The sequence below is a fragment of the Phacochoerus africanus genome, chromosome 6 (genome assembly GCF_016906955.1).
Source record: "Phacochoerus africanus isolate WHEZ1 chromosome 6, ROS_Pafr_v1, whole genome shotgun sequence".
Lineage (NCBI taxonomy): Eukaryota > Metazoa > Chordata > Mammalia > Artiodactyla > Suidae > Phacochoerus > Phacochoerus africanus.
Window position 1 is genome coordinate 81,423,991 of NC_062549.1, and position 18,488 is coordinate 81,442,478.

Below are 18,488 nucleotides of genomic sequence, written 5' to 3' on the forward strand. Positions count from 1 at the left end.
CTCACGTTACTTCTACCCCATTCTCTTGGTTAAAGTGAGGCTTAGAAATCAGGCCAGGTTCACGTGGGATGGATTTACACATGGGCATGGAGATTGGGGGAGTGGTTCATGGGGGCCTGGCCTTAGAGCCTGGCTGCCACAACACAGCACTTTGTGTTTATATCTGCAGCAGTAATTGTTACCCTGTGTGTAGTTGTTTGAGTCTGAAACTGAAGAGGAACAAAGCACTCTGACTCTGAAATAGAGGTGATATGATGGGTCTCAGAATTGGCACTGAGCTGAGGTCAAGTAGTAAGTAGATATAAAAGGCAATGCAAGTTCTTGGTGGAGCTCCTTCCTCTGCAGGGGACTAACTTGGCTAATTTTATGTTCACTTTGGTAGCAGGTGAAGATGGACCACAGCAAGGGGCGGGGGGGATTAACTATGAAGTTAGTAGAACAGTCCTGCTAAGAGGTGACAAAGACTGGGGAATACATGGTGGCAGCAGTTATGGGAGAGGAACGTGTTCTGGGTAGAAGGGGTAGGACCCAGTTTTTGCTAGATGGGAGGGTTTTGAGGCTGACTTTTGGATTTTTGGCTTGGTGGTTTCTTATTTCATGATTGCCATATTCAATTAATAGAATTCTAACCATATTTTAGTTTGGTTTGTTAGCATTGGACTTGATAATTGAATCCTGTTGGAAACTCATCTTAGATAAATGAGGAAACTGGACCGGAAAAGTGAAATGATGAATTGCTTAAATCATATTGATTTTTTTTTATTTTTAATTTTTTTTTAATTTTTTTATTTTTTGTCTTTTTTTTTGTTGTTGTTGTTGCTATTTCTTGGGCCGCTCCCGCGGCATATGGAGGTTCCTAGGCTAGGGGTTGAATCGGAGCTGTAGCCACCGGCCTAAGCCAGAGCCACAGCAATGCGGGATCCGAGCCTCGTCTGCAACCTACACCACAGCTCAACGCTGGATCGTTAACCCACTGAGCAAGGGCAGGGACCGAACCCGCAACCTCATGGTTCCTAGTCAGATTCGTTAACCACTGCGCCACGACGGGAACTCCTGTAGCTTTGATTTAACCCTTAACCTGGGAACTTCCATATGCCACAGGTGCATCTTGAAAAAGGGAAAAAAAAAAAAAGACTTCACGTGATGTCAGTCTGCCGTAAGTGGAATCAAGTGTGGCTGGGCTCAGCCATCAGGTCTTCATTCCCATCCTTTCCCTTTGCATTTGTTCCACTTTTGACTCTTGAAACCAGTTTTCATTGTTTGCTGTAATTGTGGCCAAACATGGTTGTCCCATAGCCTCCAAGTTTACTCTTGTCATTTTAAGCAAACCACAGTTTTTCTCTAAATTCCAGTTTTTATTACTGGGAAAGAGATCATAATTGGCTCAGTTTGGGGCAGGCATTGTGCATCAGATATAAAGAAAGTTTTCAAGGTCCTATTCTTATGGGTGTATAAAGTTGAGAAGAGGTTTCTAGCGTATGACTGGGAACATAGTTTTTTGTTTCTGTTTTTTTTTTTTTTTTGTCTTTTGAGGGCTGCACCCGTGGCATATGGAGGTTCCCAGGCTAGGGGTCCAATCAGAGCTGTAGCTGCCGGCCTAAGCCACATCCACATCCACGCTGGATCCAAGACATATCTTTGACTTACATCATAGCTCACAGCAACGCCAGATCCTTAACCCACTGAGCAAGGCCAGGGATCGAACTTGGGTCCTCCTGGGTGCTAGTCAGTCAGATTCGTTTCTGCTAGGTCACAACGGGAACTCCGGAACACAGTTGTTAGTAATGTAGATGCGAGTTTCTAAGTGTGCCATGCAGAACTTGCCAGTCCAGGAATTGTTTGTTATGGTTCTGTAATGATGTGAGTACAGATATGGAAAATTAACACTTAAAACCTTTTTAAAAAAATTGAGGTACAGGAGTTCCTGTCGTGGCTCAGCAGTTAACGAACCCAACTAGCATCCATGAGGATGTGGGTTTGATCCCTGGCCTCACTCAGTGGATTAAGGGTCTGGCGTTGCCATGAGCTGTGGTGTAGGTCGCAGACATTGCTTAGATCCCACGTAGCTGTGGCTGTGATGTAGGCCAGCAGCTACAGCTCCAATTGGACCCCTAGTCTGAGAACCTCCATATGCCATGGGTGCGGCCCTAAAAAGACCAAAAAAAAAAAAATTTGAGGTACATAATTGACATATATAACATTATATTAGTTTCAGGTGAACAACAGAATAATTTGATATTTGTGTATATGCAAATGATCATCACAGTAAGCCTAGTTACCATGTGTCACCACAGAGTTACAAAATTTTTTCTTGTGACCGGAACTTTAAAGAATTATTCTCTTAGCAACTTGGAAATGTGCAACATGGTATTACTAAGTCAATGTGCTTGCTGTACATTATAGCTCCATGACTTATTTATAACAGGACGTATGAACCTTTTGACCCTTTTCATTCCCTGCCTACCTCCTCACTTCCACCTCTGGCAACCACGAATCTGTTCTCTGTATCTATGAGCTTGTTTTTTGTTTGTCCTCCCCACCTCCTCCCCCACCAAGCACACATACGAGAGATCACATAGCATTTGTCTTACTCTAACTTACCTCATTTAGCATAGCGTATTGTCCTCGAGGTCCTTCCATGTTGTTGCAAATGGCAAGATTTTATTTTTTTGCTAAATAATTTCCCTGTGTATATACTACATTTTTTTAGCCATCCATCCATCAATAGACAGCTTGTTTCCATATCATTTATGGCTATTGTAAATAATGGTGCAGTGAACATGGGGGTGCAGATAGCATTTTGAGTTAGTGATTTTTTTTTCTTCAGATAAATATCCAGAAGTAGAATTGCTGATGGTGTATGGTAGTTCTATTTGTAAGTTTTTGAAGAAACGCCATACTATTTTCCATAGTGGCTTCAGCAATATTAATTACCACCAACAGTGCACATGGTTCCCTTTCTTCTATATCCTCGCCGACAGTTATTTCTTGTCCTTTTGATAATAGCCATTCTGGCAGGTGTGAGGTGATAGCTCACTGTAGTTTTGATTTTCATTTCCCTGATGTTTAGTAATATCAAACACCTTTTCATATAGCTGGTGGCCATCTTTAAGTCAATTTGGAAAAATGTCTGTTCATATCCTCCACCCATTTTTTAAAAAAATCAAATTACTTATTTTTGTTGAGTTGTATGAGTTCTTTTATATATTTTGGATATTAACCCCTTATCACATATACAATTTGCAGATATTTTCTCCCATTCAGTAGGTTGCCATTTTATTTTGTTGATGATTTCCTTTGCTGTGCAGAAAAAGTTTGATGTAGTCCCACTTGTTTTTTGCTTTTGTAACCTTTGCTTTGGTATCAGATCCAAAAACTTATCAACAAGTCCAGTGTCAAGAAGCTTACTGCTCATTTTTTTTCTGTGTTTTATGATTTCTAGTCTTGCATTTAAGTCTTCAATCCATTTTGAGTGAATTCTTGTGTATGGTGTAAGATAGTGGTCCAGTTTTCCTAACACCATTTATTGGATAGACAATCCTTTCTCTGTTGTATATTCTTGACTCCTTCATCATGAATTAATTGACCATATATGCATAGGTTTATTCCTGGGCTCTCTCTTTTGTTCCATTGACCTATGTGTCTGTTTTATGCCAGTACTATACTGTTTTGATTATTGTAGCTTGTCATACATCTTGAAGTCAGGGAATGTGATGCTTCTAGTTTTGTTCTTTCTCAAGATTGCTTTGGTTATTCAAGGTCTTTTGTGGTTTCATACAAATTTTAGGATTTGTTCAAATTTGTTCTGTTTCTGTGAAAAATGCCATTGGAATTTTGATAGGGATTGCCTTAGGTCTGTACATTACTTGGGGTAGTATGGACAGTTTTTTAACAGTATTAATTCTTCAAATTCATGAGCATTGGAGTATCTTTCCATTTATTTGTGTTGTCTTCACTTTCTTTCATCAGTGTCTTATAGTTTCAAATGTACAAGTTTTTCACTTCCTTGATTAAATTTAGGTAGCCTAAATTTACCTAGCCTAGGTATTTTATTCTTTGATGCAATTATACATAGGATTGTTTTTGTTACATTGAAGTAAATGAGGTCTTGAAGTCCCTTACTTTTACAGTATTATTTCCCCTTTAGGGTCTGTTAATGTTTGCTTTATATATTTAGGTGCTCCTGTGTGTGGTGCATATTTATAAACATGTTGTATTGACCCCTTTATCATTATATAATGCCCTTCTTTGACTCTTAGTACAATCTTTGTTTTCAAATCTATTTTATCTGATGTAAGTATAGCTGTCCCAGCCTTCTTTTGGTTTTCATGTGTGTAGTACATCTTTTTGCATTTCTTCACTCACTTTCAGTCTGTGGATGTTCTTACACCTGAAGTGAGTCTCTTGTGGCATCATATAGCATATAGATGAGTCCTTTGGTTGGAGTATTCAGATTCTCCAAGAATTTGGTTAGAGAATCGTCTACAGCTATACCACCCTGAATGCATCCATCTCATCTGATCTCAGACACTATGTAGGGTTGGGCCTGGTTAGTACTTGGATGAAGACCACCTGGGAATACTGGGCTGAGCTCTTGGGAGGACTCTGTGCCCTTTGGTCCAGGCAGGAGCCAGCAGCCATCATGGACAGATCTAAAATCTTCTATAGCAATTTAACAGAGTAATCCTATGTTATTTCCACTGTTGTCTGTTTAATTTCATTTTTTATTGTATTCTTTTTTTTTTTTAAAGAATCAGGCTGTGATGGATTGGGAGGGGAAATATTGGTCCTTGAGCACAGATAAGTTGAGAGCTACTGACCTAGAACACATTATCTAAGAAATGAAGTTCTAAGAAGGCACAGTCTGATTGCAGCCCAGCTGCTTATGTACAGGGGAAGAGAGAGACAGTATGGTTGTTTACACTCATTACCCAATTCACTCCTAGGTATTACTGGGCCTGCGTGATACCAGCGATTCCATTGTGGTAATTACTCTTCACAGTTTAGCAGTGCTGGTCTCTTTACTTGGACCAGAGGTGGTTGTTGGAGGAGAAAGAAGCAAGATCTTCAAACGCACTGCCCCAAGTTTTACTAAAACTATGGACCTTTCCCCAGAAGGTAAGAATGATTAAAAGGCCTAGTGTGGTAGTGTTTTAATTTATTAGATTTTAATTTTAATTAATAGATTTTTATAAAAGTAATGCACATGGATTATAGTCAAATGATACAGAGAAAAAATTGAGTAATTTCTTTCTCCCAACTCCTGGGACATCTAAAGTAACCAACCTTATGGTTTAGCAAGAACTCTTTCATCCCTTTAAGTCCACAGAGATACTCAGGTGTGTATTTACACACCCACACCCGTGCACAGGTCTACAACTTTTTTTTGTATAGTAACTTGTCATGGGCGTATTTCCAGGTCAGTAAGTAATTGCCTCATATTAGGGATTTTTTTGGTGTTTGTTGTTGTTGCCAGCTGTCTAATATTTCATTGAATATAATTATTTCAGTGACTTCCCTCTTGGTGGCTATTACATGCATCTCTGGATTTCTTACTGGGTCAGAGAATTAAATTATCCATTAAATTTATTTATTAAATTAAATACCCTAAATTAATATTACAATTTAATTTTAATTATTATTTAATATTACTACTCAATTATTTATCAAATTGTAATAGATACTGTCAGTTTCCAAAAATGCTGTAGCTACTCTTACCAATACTAGATGTTTAAGTTCTTTTGATTTTGATGGCCCATTAAGTGAAAGCTTTTGATTTTTTTTAGGTACTTTAAAAATCAAGAAAAAAAAATCCTTATATCTGGTATGTTACCATTGAATGTTACATGGGAAGTAGCAATGATTTCTGGTCTTTATAGACTGTAAGAGTCAGGAATAAGAATTTGGCATCAATACTGTCATGGCCTCTTTGCTCCCTTGAGTATCCTGAGGGATGCTGGCCTTGTTATGAAGCTCTCTAATTCAGTTCTCAGTGATACTGGAGAGCATGGCAACAGTTATTAGTAGAAAAGAACTATCAGATAGACTGTGCTCTAATTTTGATGACAAGATAATTTTTAAAGCAAACACTGACTTCCTCAAGTTCTGAAGAGAGTTCAGCTTTTCCTTGATGCTAACGAATCAGTGTCGTTGTGGCTCCAAGGGGCTTGAAGAGGGTGATGTAGAAGCTCTCGCCTCATCAGCCTTGAAATGTCCATATACCAAACTGAGTAAGGTCTGTGTTTCCAGCTTTTTTTTAGCAGATCAAACTGCAGGTGAGAAATTTATATTTCATACCAGAGGAATTTCTGGCAGAAAAGGGCAGGTATAGTTTCAAGATAAGGCTTTTAGGCAGCCTAAAAGCCTTTTTTTTTTTGTCTTTTCAGGGCTGCACCTGTGGCATGTGGAGGTTCCCAGGCTAGGGGTCTTTTGGAGCTGTAGCTGCCGGCCTACACCACAGCCACAGCAATGCGGGATCCTTAATCCACTGAGTGAGGCCAGGTATCGAACCCACAACCGCATGGTTCCTAGTCGGATTCGTTAACCACTGCGCCACCAAGGGAACTCCAGACAGCTTTACATGTTGAATTACCAAAAGTCCCCACTCCCAACATCTGTTTTACTTAGTAGATGGAGTTTTCTAGTTCTAGACATTGTATATACTCATCTGGATTGCTCTATATAATGAACAGAAACTGAAATGGCACCAAAGAGCAATAACAGATGACTTTTTATTAAAATTGATTTTCCTGAAAACTTTGCAAGCCTTTGAATCCCACTGAGTTGGCACATCAGGCTCTTCATCCAAGACAGCTGGGAGCTCTCGTGGCTGCCCACATTCCAGGTTTACAGTAGAGAGAGGTCCTTCTTTGGAAGGACATAGAGCACTGCTGGGGGAGGGCCATGTATGAAGGAGGTACTCTGAGACCTTTTCTTCCCGTTTGTTCTTTTGCAGTTTACTTGCATGGTCAGACTTAAGAATAAGGGCTGACATCGAACTTTGTGAAAAGTGTACCTAAGGGAAATAAGTCTGCATGAACAAGAGTTAGGGAAGACAATTTAGAAAAGAGGACATTTCGGAGTTCCCGTCGTGGTGCAGTGGTTAACGAATCCGACTAGGAACCATGAGGTTGCGGGTTCAGTCCCTGCCCTTGCTCAGTGGGTTAAGGATCTGGCATTGCTGTGAGCTGCGGTGTAGGTTGCAGACGCGGCTCTGGCATAGGCCAGTGGCTACAGCTCCGATTGGACCCCTAGCCCGGCAACCTCCATATGCCTCGGGAGCGGCCCAAGAAATAGCACAAAAAAGACACACACAAAAAAAAAAGGAAAGAAAAGGGGACATTTTATAAGAAATATTAGGACTTTAGCAGGGAGGACAGTGGCAGAAATAAGCAAGAGGGTCGAGGGCTTGCAGAGTTCAGACTTGGGTGGGGAGGGGAAATGTGGCTTCTGATGACTTAACCCAGGCTATCCCCTTCACCCTTACTTTCTAAGGCAGAGGAAGTATTTAGCTACAATTTGGGTTAGAAACCTTTTGACCAATACCCACTCTTGAGTATGAACTTTGAGATAAACTTTTAAAGACAGCATTTTCTTAAAAACATGTTTCTTTTCCCAGTAGGGAGTTAAATGTCCATAACCTACAGTTTACCCATTTTAACCATTTTTAAGTGTAGAGTTCTGTGGCATTAAGTACATTCATACTGGTGTGCTTATACTTTTTATTCTTGAAAGTAAGTAGAATCAATTATGGTTTTAAATCACCAAGATGCTTTTAGACTGTTAACCTTTATAACTAGGTGTCCTAGAGGTTTTCTCTGTCTACTGCAACTGCTCAGCCAGTGCTTGAATCCCTTCTATTCCATCACCACCATGTGGACACTCAGCCTGTAGGACAGGCAATCCCTTCTGTAGTAGGTATGCTCCTTTCAATATTGGAGATGCCCTCTCCCTGCAGCTTCTCTTTTGTGTTAAATGTACCGCTTTCCGTTAACTGTTGCTCACCTAACGTGACAAAGAAGCAATTTACTATCACTTTCATTTTTTGGAGTTTTTCTTTATCTTCAGATTCTCCCATGCATGTCACCTGCAGCCAGCACAGTCAGATTGCGCCAGTCTTGAAGAAGCCCTCCTCTGGCATATTTCCTAAATGTCTCTCTTCCGGCAACATGCCCATCAACAGCAAGAAGCACACACAGCGAGATTACTACAGTACTCTTTTACAGACAGGTAGATTTATTAAATTTACATAGCTGTTCCACTGCTTGGGTGAATGTTTCCTGAGTAGTAAGGTTAAATTCTGGAAACTTAAGAGCACTTTGGGAATATTGAGACTTATTTCTCTCATTTATAATGATATAATCAGCTTGGTCCATCTTTTTTCCCTGGACTGTAGGTTATATACCTGTCTCTTCTTCATAACTGGTGAAGACATTGCTTGAATTCTTTTTTGCACCAGCTACTTTACTTGAGGACTTTCCAAATTGTATCAAAAAATGATAGTTCTGGAAGATGTTAATAGGTGTGTAATGAAAGAAGAGTTCTGTGGTTAAATAAATCTGGGCAATTTAGTACAGAGTCAGACCACGGTGCACAAGGCTTCAGTGACTTGATTAAACTTAAGAAAATCTGTTTAAAATGAGGATATGTTGGGTTAGGCAAACTTATTTGAGCATGTAACACTTTTTCAGGGTATACATAATTAACATCCTGAGGGTAACACTGCCTGGCTTAGAATATGCCTATATTTGTTTATAGTATGTTTGAATGTTTAGTAAAGCTTTAGCTGCTCCAACTGGTTGTTGCTTGGTGCTTCCATCAGATTATAGTTTAAATATTTATCTAACTTACAGCTTTGTGGGTTTATATTCTGCTGAGATACCTTGTAGTTTAGTGTACCTGGATATTTCTAAGGAACCGGATCTATACATTCCTTTGTTGATGTCTTTTTAGAAAGGGCTGCGCCCACAGCATATGGAGGTTCCCAGGCTAGGGGTCCAATTGGAGCTGAAGCTGCTGGCTTACAATGCCACAGCAGCACTGGATCTGAGCCACGTCTGTGACTTATACCACAGCTCATGGCAATGCTGGATCCTTAACCCACTGAGTGAGGCCAGGGATTGAACCTGCATCCTCATGGATGCTAGTTGGGTTCACTAACCACTGAGCAACAATGGGAACTCCTATACATTTTTCTTTCTCCTAAATATATTTTTGCTTGCTCTTAACCAGCATTTTATGAGAGTAATTCTTACACATGTCCCCCACAGGTGATCAATTTTCTCAGCCTATGAAATTTCCCATCAATGGAATCTCAGATGTGAAAATTACCTTGGGGGACAGTGACAAGTTCCCATCAAGTTCTAAAAAGTCTGAGGAGTGGCCTGACTGGAGTGAGCCTGAGGAGACCGAGAACAAAACTGTCAGCATAGAGATTTGTCCCGCGGAACCCTACGCTGCTGCCAGGGCCCCACTCACCAACCTGAATGCAGAGGAGGAGAGGTGGGATGACTTTAAGCCCAGCAGCTTAGATACTGAAATAAACCTAGAAGGTGGAATCATGGCTGCAAGACCTGTAACCTCAGGGGAACAAAAGACCATTCCTGCTTTGCTTCCACTGACTCAAGAAGCCAAGCCTTCAAAATCAAGCCTGCCCCCAAAGACCAGTCTTGCACAAAGCAGGGATGATGCAGACCAAACCAAGACAACAAAAGTGTGGTCACAAGAAAGGCAGCTTAAGGTTCCATCACAACTTGGTTTAGGAGAGGAGTTTACCATTCAGGTGAAAAAAAAGCCAGTAAAAGATCCTGAGTTGGACTGGTTTGCTGATATGATCCCAGAAATTAAACCTTCAGCTGCTATTCTTATTTTACCTGAAATAAGGACAGAAACAGTGGTTCCCAACAAGGATAATGTCTCATCAGTGATGCACTTTTCCTCAAAATTTGCTGCAGCAGAAATTAGTGAGGTGAGGATTATTAAATTGTGCTACTAGTTAAATATGCTGTTTTCCTAGTGAGAGAAAGACTATGTACACAATTGATTAACATGATTAAGGAGAAAATGATACCTACTTCCTATAAATGGCATCTCTCCCTCTCCAGAAAAAAAAAAAAAAATGGGCCACTTACTGCAATAATATTATTCGAAAAAGGGATTAAAACCAAAATATGGTATCATCAGACTAGTTTTATTAGATTATGTGGTCCCTGGAAAGTTACCTTCCAATGTTGTGGTTTTGTAATACTGTAACCAAAGTAATGCTATTTTTCAGCTTCCTGTTATAGTAAATTATTTTCCTCAGCAAAGGAAATGTTATTCTGGCATCAAAAGACATGCTGGACCTCTTTCAGATGGCTGAGCTTTCAAATCTGAACACGATTTGTTTCAACAGGTTGTCCTTGGTTTGCTTTTTCTTGTTGCAGGAGGAGTCTGCAGGCTGGGGAGAAGAAGGGGATCTGAACTGGGAAGACAATAACTGGTGACAACCAGTGTGAGTTATGCTTTAGGAAAAAGGATTCCTTAAAAAAAAAAAAAAAAAATCGAATACCTCAACAGCAGGCTCTACAGACAAGAAAACCCAAAAGCATCCTGTTTTTCTCATACCAGGAGCTCTTTTTTCCAGTCTGTGCCAACAGAAGGGTGAGACCTGGCGTGCTGGCCCGGAGCCCTAGGTGGCGAAGAGGTTACAGCCCTTCTCAGAGGAAGAGCCTGTGCGTCTGACTGAGGCCAGTTTCTGTGACGAGCAAGTGGCTGTGGAAAGGATGAACTTACCGCTTTTTTACAGAACAATTCCGGAAGTAAAGAAAATAAATACAGAAATTCAAGCTGATTAGCTTAATTTTGTGCCATTTCTTTGTCAGAAGAGTAAGCTCTATTATAAAATACAACTTGCTGAAAAAAATTTTAGCTATAAAATATATAAATGATTTTAAATTGCTAAGGTTTCCTTAGGCAGCTTATTTATTTGTTTACAGATGTACTACCTGAGTGGCCCCATGGGAACCTGGGCAGTTGCTGACTGTTCCACCTGTTATTACCTTGTACCAAAGTTCTTAATGAGAAATACCCCCCACAATCCTGTTCTCTAAATGTCCAATAAAAACTATTTTCACTAGATTCAAATTTATAAAAGTTTTATGTGTTGGAAAATGTACAAACATAATTACATCAACACTTTGATTTACAAAATATACTGTAGGACAACAAAAAAATCATACCTAGCTCTACTGAGTGAAAATGGTCCAGTCCATTCAATTTTTACCCTAGAAAACATGACATTTCAGCTTATCAATCCTTTCTTGGAGTGTCTCCATTTTCACAAGAAGCCAGTCTGGAGGAGGAGACTTTTGGAGTAATAACTCAATTGCCTCCAAGGCCCCTGTGGCTGCTTGCAGTGCTGACCTGTACTCTTCTTCCAAGGAACACTCATGCTGGGCTCTTTTCGCATCATGACGGGCTCTTTTCGCATAAGGCTGGTAAGTGAAAAAAACATGCAATGCTGTGATACCCATTCCAAAATGATAAAAAAAAAAAAAAAAACCCCAAAAAAACCAAAAAACTTTGGACTAGAGTAAAACTTATAAGGACAAATTCTAAAACTAAAGTTTTACATGGAAATTTTATATTAGTCACAGGTTCACAAGGGCAGGAGGGCAACCTCCCCCCGCCATCATCTGGAGAGAGGTGAAGGCATTTTTGGTTTGTCACAGGGATGCAGGGTGATACTACCGTTAATGCTCAAGGTCCAAGGAAACTAAGAAGTGCTGCCTTGTCCAATAACAGTTTGTATTCTTTAGACACATAATCTGTTCTTAGAAAAAGGCCCCAAGTAAGAATTTTATAAAGGCTTCCTCTTTTCTTTCTAATGCTAAGTTTAAAATGATGCTTTTGGAGCCAGTGTGGTAAATTGGTAAATTTCTAACATCACTGAACCAAGAGAGGGAGGAAGGGTTGGTTGGGGCCAAGACATTTTTTATAATCAGTCTTCCTACCGAAGGTCATAATGCAGAAATTCTTGAGGGCTTATTTACACTACTTAGAAATTTAACTCTGTAGGTTTAAAGCATAAATGTTATGTATCTTGAAAACAAGTTATTTTTATTAGAGTACTAAGTATTACCATTCTAAATATACTATTAGTGCTCAAAACAATTTTGATTTTCCTTAGGTGTTAGATGTCTGCCTTTTAATAGGAAGATGTGATTTCTAGACAATGCTAAAAATTCTTACAGTACTTTGATGAATGAGGCAAAGGATCACACTAAACATTCTGGAAGGTAAGTTTGGTTTTCTCCTGTGGTTCAGAAAGCACTGCATTTGTAGCATCACTGGTATAAATATGTAACTTTCCCAAAGGTTACTAGAAATAACTGAAAGTTATAATTTCTTATTAAAACCTGACCCACAACAAAAAGCAGTCCATACCTGTAAAGATGACCTCTTTGCTTCTTCTACAGTAACGTTAGCAAAGGGCTTCCAAAAAATACCTTTTTCCTGTTTGATACGTTCCACTCTGGCAGCTGTAGTTTCATTTACAAACCCCATCTGCCAGACAACATGAAAAGTCAAGTAAACATCAACATGTTACTCCCTAAGGCCAAAATGCTGAGTGTTAAACTTCTGGCTTAGCCTGTGAACAAGGCAAATTTTGGGAGTGAGTTGGACTCGTCTGTAAATGGATCATGAGTGTAATTTGGGTAAAATTATTCTACGGTGTGCTTCCTCCCTATAGAAAAGTGGTAATGGGAGTTCCCGTAGTGGCGCAGTGGCTAACAAATCTGACTAGGAACCATGAGGTTGCGGGTTCGATCCTTGCCCTTGCTCAGTGGGTTAAGGATCTGGCATTGCCGTGAGCTGTGGTGTAGGTCACAGACACGGCTCGTATCCCGCGTTGCTGTGGCTCTGGCGTAGGCTGGCAGCTACAGCTCCGATTCGACCCCTAGCCTGGGAACCTCCCATATGCTGAGGGAGCGGCCTAAGAAATGGCAAAAAGACAAAAAAAAAAAGTGGTAGTGTTGTCTTTCCAGAAAAATAAATCTGCTAGCTTTTATTGAATACAGTGAGAAACTGGTAAAAGCAACATGCACACACAAATACATACAGCTTGTAGGTAATACATACATTTATATAGATAAAAGATATGTAGCCTAGTTCAATAAAGTACTTAAGCATAATTCACTTTCTCCTAGTGTTCTAAATTTGTGGTTTAACTGCTCTATTAATGTTTCAGGTAGCCTTTAACTTAGATCCTAACACTATCCCCATGCAAGTTTCAAAGCACGCACAAATATGGGAGCTGTTACGATTCGATGGTTTGGTCACTATTTGGAAAAGTTAAGTCAATGCAGAAAAGCCATGCCTACATCAGCATGGTGAACATGATCCTCTCAGACCTATGGTTCTCCGTGTGAATTCTAAGTATGATTACCAGGTGAGGGACCCTTGTCAGCCATCATACTGCCTGAATGACCAAAGCTACAGTATCCCAAACTGCGGGCAGGGTGCCTCCAAGTGTTTTACTTCTGACTTGTGGTCCCAATTGCTCAATAACAGTGTGTCATCACTACACTAAGCATTGAAAAATTTAAGCTAACACAGTCAACTTGGTTATAATTCCAAAAAAAGGAACATGATAAAAAACAAACATGTGCCGCTACTGTTTTGATTCCATATAAATAAAATACCTTCTCCAGAAAAGAGACAACTTTTTTCTTTGTTTCTTCAGAAGTGAGACACTGTGGAACAATCTCTTCATGATTTGTTTCCTATCAAAAGATTGATAAAACCAATGTCAATATAGTTCAACACCTTGCAAAGACAAGGACATGAGTTTTAAGAACTACCTTGACACTCAAGAGATAATAAGCTCATAGCTGTTTCAGGGTGCCTGAGGCTAACACGAGACATCCTGCACAAGTAGAGATCTGTGAGCTTTACTGACTTCTGCCCAGTCCTCCCAACGTCTCCGGGCCCCTTCTGAGCACAGGCATTGACCGCACAACAGTGGGTAAGAGTAAAAGAGCAACCCAGGGCATGGTCACCTCTACAGAACTGAACTAAGAGGTCTGTGCTCATCAACCTAACCCCTATGGTAGTTGGAGATGAAATGTATTATCATTCAACGCCAGGAGTATGAGTTGGCGCACCAGGTTTGAATGCTTGTTCTGGTTGTTACTCTACTCATAGGAGCTTAGGAGAATCACTTTGCTTCTCTGGGCCTCATTTTTACATCCTGTACAATTTATGACTAGTTACTATCTCCTCTGGCAGAAAATTTATGACTAAGCAGCTCAAGATGTTTCTGGAATGTTTTGGAATATCTTGAGATATTAAAATATTTTAGAGGTCACTGCGATAGATCAGCCTTCTAATTACCTCGGCAAACTGAGTAAATGCCTCCAAGGTGTGTTGTTCAAGTAGCCAATTCCTGTCAGCTAGCAGTAAGGCAAAAATAGAAGATAGGTTGGGCAGAATTTTGTCCTAAAAAGAAAACCAAACCTTATTAAATAGAGGAAAACCTCAGCAGAGTACATGGCATTATTCTAATGTCAAGTTTCCATAATTCTGTCCCAGTGAACATGTGTTAAAAACACATGAGGTCATATCACTCCTTTGCTCAAATCCTTTCAGTGGCTTCTCATTTCCCTCAGAGTAAAAACCAAAGCTGCAAAGCTCCCCTGCCTCTGTGTGAGCTCTCCTATCAGGTGTGCTCCCAACTCGGGGACTTTCACCCAATATTGCCCCAGGTACCTGCCTGGCTCCTCCCTCAGCTTCAGGTTTTACTCACAGGTCCCTGTGGAGAGGACCCCGGTGACTAATAAGCTCGATTTAAGGCTCTCCCCCACATGCACATTTTTCCTTTTCCCTGCTTTATTTCTCTCAGTAGCACTCACCACCATCTAATACACAATATATATCCCCACTTATATATTTGTCTGTTGTCTCTCAATAGGTCAGTATTTATTAGTTTTGTTCACTGTTGAATCCCGTGATTGAAACAGTACCTGATACATAGCAAGAATAAATAATGAATTAAATGAATCAATCTCATCACATGGCTTTAAATGCCTCTTTCATGCTGAAGAATCCCCCAAAATTTCTTCAGACCTTAATTTCACTCCTGAGAACATGTAAGGTAATCTCTGCTAATAAAACATTTATTCCATAGGTTCTGGGCCTATCAGGATCCATAGCAAAACACTAATGAAGGAGCATTTTGGAATACATTGGTTTTATGTCGAAAAGAAGATAGCTCAAATGCTAGTGTCTTTGAATAGTTTTGTCCAGAGAGTTGAAAAGCTGTCAAGTCTACGCTTATCTCATAGAACATAACCTTATGTGATGAAAACAAGTGGTATTGTTTATCTGTGAATAAGAGAGCCCTTTAGATACTAACCAGTTAAATTTTTGGTTTCAAAGATTTTAATCATGTACTGCAATAATGTCTACCCACCATGTTTTGTACGAAGTTCTCACCAGTGAACTCTTTATAATATCTCCTGTGGAGGTGGGGAAAAAAGGCAATGGTCTAGAATTGTTGTTTTGGCCTCAGTAATAAGGAAGGAAAAATTCAGCTTAGGAGGAAGACCTCGTTCTGCTATGAAGTATATCTTAAAATTCAGTAGAGGTGTACTGCCAGGCCTTTACAGTTTTAAAAGCAATATTCATTTGTCAACTATATATAACTTGCAACACTTTAAAAAATATTATCTAGGAGTTACCTGGCAGCCTAGTGGTTAAGGACTCAACATTGTCACTGCTGTGGCTCAGGTTCAATCCCTTGCCCAGGAACTTCCACATGCCTCCAGCTGTGGCCAAAAAAAAAAGAAAATACTTTTCTAAGAAACAGGCTCCTTTTCATGGATATAAAACCAAGAGAATAATTTTGATAAATTACCTAATTTTCTCATTATATACTATTCCCTAGAAGACATATTTTCCTTCCTCAGGAACTTTGTGTGCTAGAGCCTGACTAGGATCTCACACTACAGTCAACCACATAAATTATTGGTATGTCAACATATATTTTTCTAAAAGTAAATAACTTAAAATGAGTTCTATTTTGACAGTCACCCTCGTCACAAAATATATTTTCCCCCTATTTTCACTGCCAACAATACACATATTTCCAGAAATTAAAGCCTAAAAATGCCTCAGAAACTCTTAGTTTTGTTAACATGGGAACAACAGAGTTGAGAGAGTATTACCTGGATAGCTGGAGGTATAAAAAGTTTTCCTAGAGAAGACAGAAAATCAAGAGCTGCCAAACGAACATGGTCAGGAGGCTCTAACTTAAGTAGTGAGGTCTGCAAAGATACTACCTAAAAGGAGCAAAGACCAAAAAAGAACAGTTATAAATGAAAACAAATGTTTTCCAAAAACAGGACTAAGATTTTGATGGATATATGGGAGGGGAAACAAAACCAAACCCAGCAGTCAACATTCCACAAAGCCTAAATTTCACAGGTAGAGTTTGGATAAAACCACTGTAAAAAAATAATTAAAAGGTCCATGTGTTTCTGAAAAACTATATATCAGTGCTCTTCTTTCAAATCTTTGAAAATTATTTTGTATTTTAAATTCTAGATAATAATAATTAAATTCCAGATAATAATAATAATGAGAGAAGTTCATTATTTAAAACACAGATTGGCAAACTTTCTGTAAAAGGCCACAGTTGGTAAATATTTTAGGCCTTGCAGGCAACATGTTCCTTGTTGCATATGTATATATAGATATAGATAGATAGATAGATAGATAGATATTTAACAAACTCTTAAAAATGTAAAAATCATCCTCAGCACTTAAGCTGAAAATAGGAGAACAGAATCTAGCCAGGAGGCCATAGTTTGCCAACCCTGATTTAAAAAGACACTGAGGGAGTTCCTGTCGTGGCGCAGTAGTTAACGAATCTGACTAGGAACCATGAGGCTGCAGGTTCGATCCTTGGCCTTGCTCAGTGGCTTAAGGATCCAGCATTGCCGTGAGCTGTGGTGTAGGTTACAGACACGGCTCGGATCCCGTGTTGCTGTGGCTCTGGCGTAGGCCGGCGGCTACAGCTCTGATTCGACCCCTAGCCTGGGAACCTCCATATGCTGTGGGAGCGGCGCTAGAAATGGCAAAAAGACCAAAAAATAAGTAAATTAATAAAGAGACACTGAGGTAGCATCTATTAAGGAAGCCATGTCTAAATGAACAATTCACTTATGTTGAAATTTTAGAGTGTTAGTTATTTGGACTTTTTTAAAGGTAGGCACAGTTACAACAAAACCATCAGTATTTAGTTTTTCAAAAAAGAATATTAGAATCTTGATAATCAACATAACTTGAATGAACTATTTTGCTATATTCTCATTCTCTATAATTTAGTAATCCATGGTGCAAATGTAATTAAAACTGTACCTTAAGTAGTAAATATTTGTTAATGCTAAGTTTCTTATGCACACAACCACTAACCAGAGCTACCAAAAACAGTGTTGCTAGTTCCACTTTCTGTAATACGCCATGACAGGGTTATTACTTCTTCCATCAAACTCCTAAATAAGAAGGGTGAGCTTTACTGCCTAAACAGTTGTTTCTTAAGTGACTGTAAGCTTAAGCCAACTTTTGAATTAGGAGATCAAGTCTGTCCTGGATGGACTCATTCCAAAGCCCCAGATCACTTCAGGTGAGATGAAGGCCTTTTCCCCCTTTCCCCTCTCCATCGCTTAGAACTTCCAAAGGGGAGGCATACCTGAGGCAACACCGCAAGGATCCCCTAGTGCTTCTCCCTGGCCCAGCCACGTGAGCTGGAGGCCAGAGAGAAAATTCAGGAGCATTCTTCCTTCAGTCACTTTATTTCTTCAAAGAAACAATGAGGATTATTCCTATGCCCATGTTGGTTATATTCCACACTCCCACAACTGCTGGTACGCCTTTGAAAACGTTACGAATGCAGGATTCACACGTGAACGATGACTCCTAACCTCAAGGATTTTTCTTGAGCCGTCAACAGCAACAACAAAAAAGTTTTGACTCTTTCAGTATCAGGGAAAGGGAGAAGAACAGATAAAGGCTGAATTAACAGCCCAGTATACTAACAATATTCTAGTAGAAGAAATAAAGAAGAAATAAGATATCCCTGGAAGAAAAGAATGTTACCTTTATGTTCAGTTCAACAAGAAGACTGAGCAAGAAATCATTAAAAAAGCTTTTTGAGGAAGTTATTTTAAGTCACAGCAGTTTAACAACTTTCTCAAGCAAAGTATCAACTTGCTCACTACTATTCTTACCTGACTTATCAGCTGAGGATCTAGAGTTTGAGTGAAAAATCCCAGCAGTGGAAGTAAAAGGCTGAGTGTCTGTTGAACATAAGGTTGACTTGTTACCTTAAATAAGAAGCATAAAATAATTCTGGTAAAAATTTTCAATTACACGAGAAGAGCAATATACCAGGCAATATGCTGAGCACTTTACTACCTTATCTCTATGAGGTAGATATTATTACC

The 18,488-nt window shown here is 39.5% G+C and overlaps 2 protein-coding genes across 7 annotated transcripts in view; one reads left to right on the plus strand and one right to left on the minus strand.

The window, feature by feature from the left end:
- SCYL3 (SCY1 like pseudokinase 3) overlaps positions 1–11,118 on the plus strand; it is a 42,271-nt gene extending 31,153 nt beyond the window's left edge. For all 5 annotated transcript variants that reach the window (XM_047783972.1, XM_047783974.1, XM_047783970.1 and 2 more), the window contains 4 exons: positions 4,947–5,118; positions 8,068–8,229; positions 9,270–9,967; positions 10,425–11,118. In XM_047783972.1, the coding sequence (XP_047639928.1) occupies positions 4,947–5,118; positions 8,068–8,229; positions 9,270–9,967; positions 10,425–10,484 (1,092 nt within the window). In that variant the 3' untranslated portion in view covers positions 10,485–11,118. The remainder of the gene's footprint in view (positions 1–4,946; positions 5,119–8,067; positions 8,230–9,269; positions 9,968–10,424) is intronic.
- The window catches only part of FIRRM (FIGNL1 interacting regulator of recombination and mitosis), a 41,228-nt gene continuing 33,858 nt past the window's right edge, over positions 11,119–18,488 (minus strand). The window contains exons 19-24 of one of the 2 annotated variants that reach the window (XM_047783967.1): positions 18,273–18,368; positions 16,209–16,322; positions 14,377–14,481; positions 13,686–13,766; positions 12,427–12,546; positions 11,119–11,474 (exon numbers count right to left, since the gene is read on the minus strand). In XM_047783967.1, the coding sequence (XP_047639923.1) occupies positions 11,265–11,474; positions 12,427–12,546; positions 13,686–13,766; positions 14,377–14,481; positions 16,209–16,322; positions 18,273–18,368 (726 nt within the window). In that variant the 3' untranslated portion in view covers positions 11,119–11,264. Of the gene's footprint in view, positions 11,475–12,426; positions 12,547–13,685; positions 13,767–14,376; positions 14,482–16,207; positions 16,323–17,734; positions 17,980–18,272; positions 18,369–18,488 lie in introns of those variants that run through there. The other variant, XR_007135464.1, reaches the window with a different exon arrangement.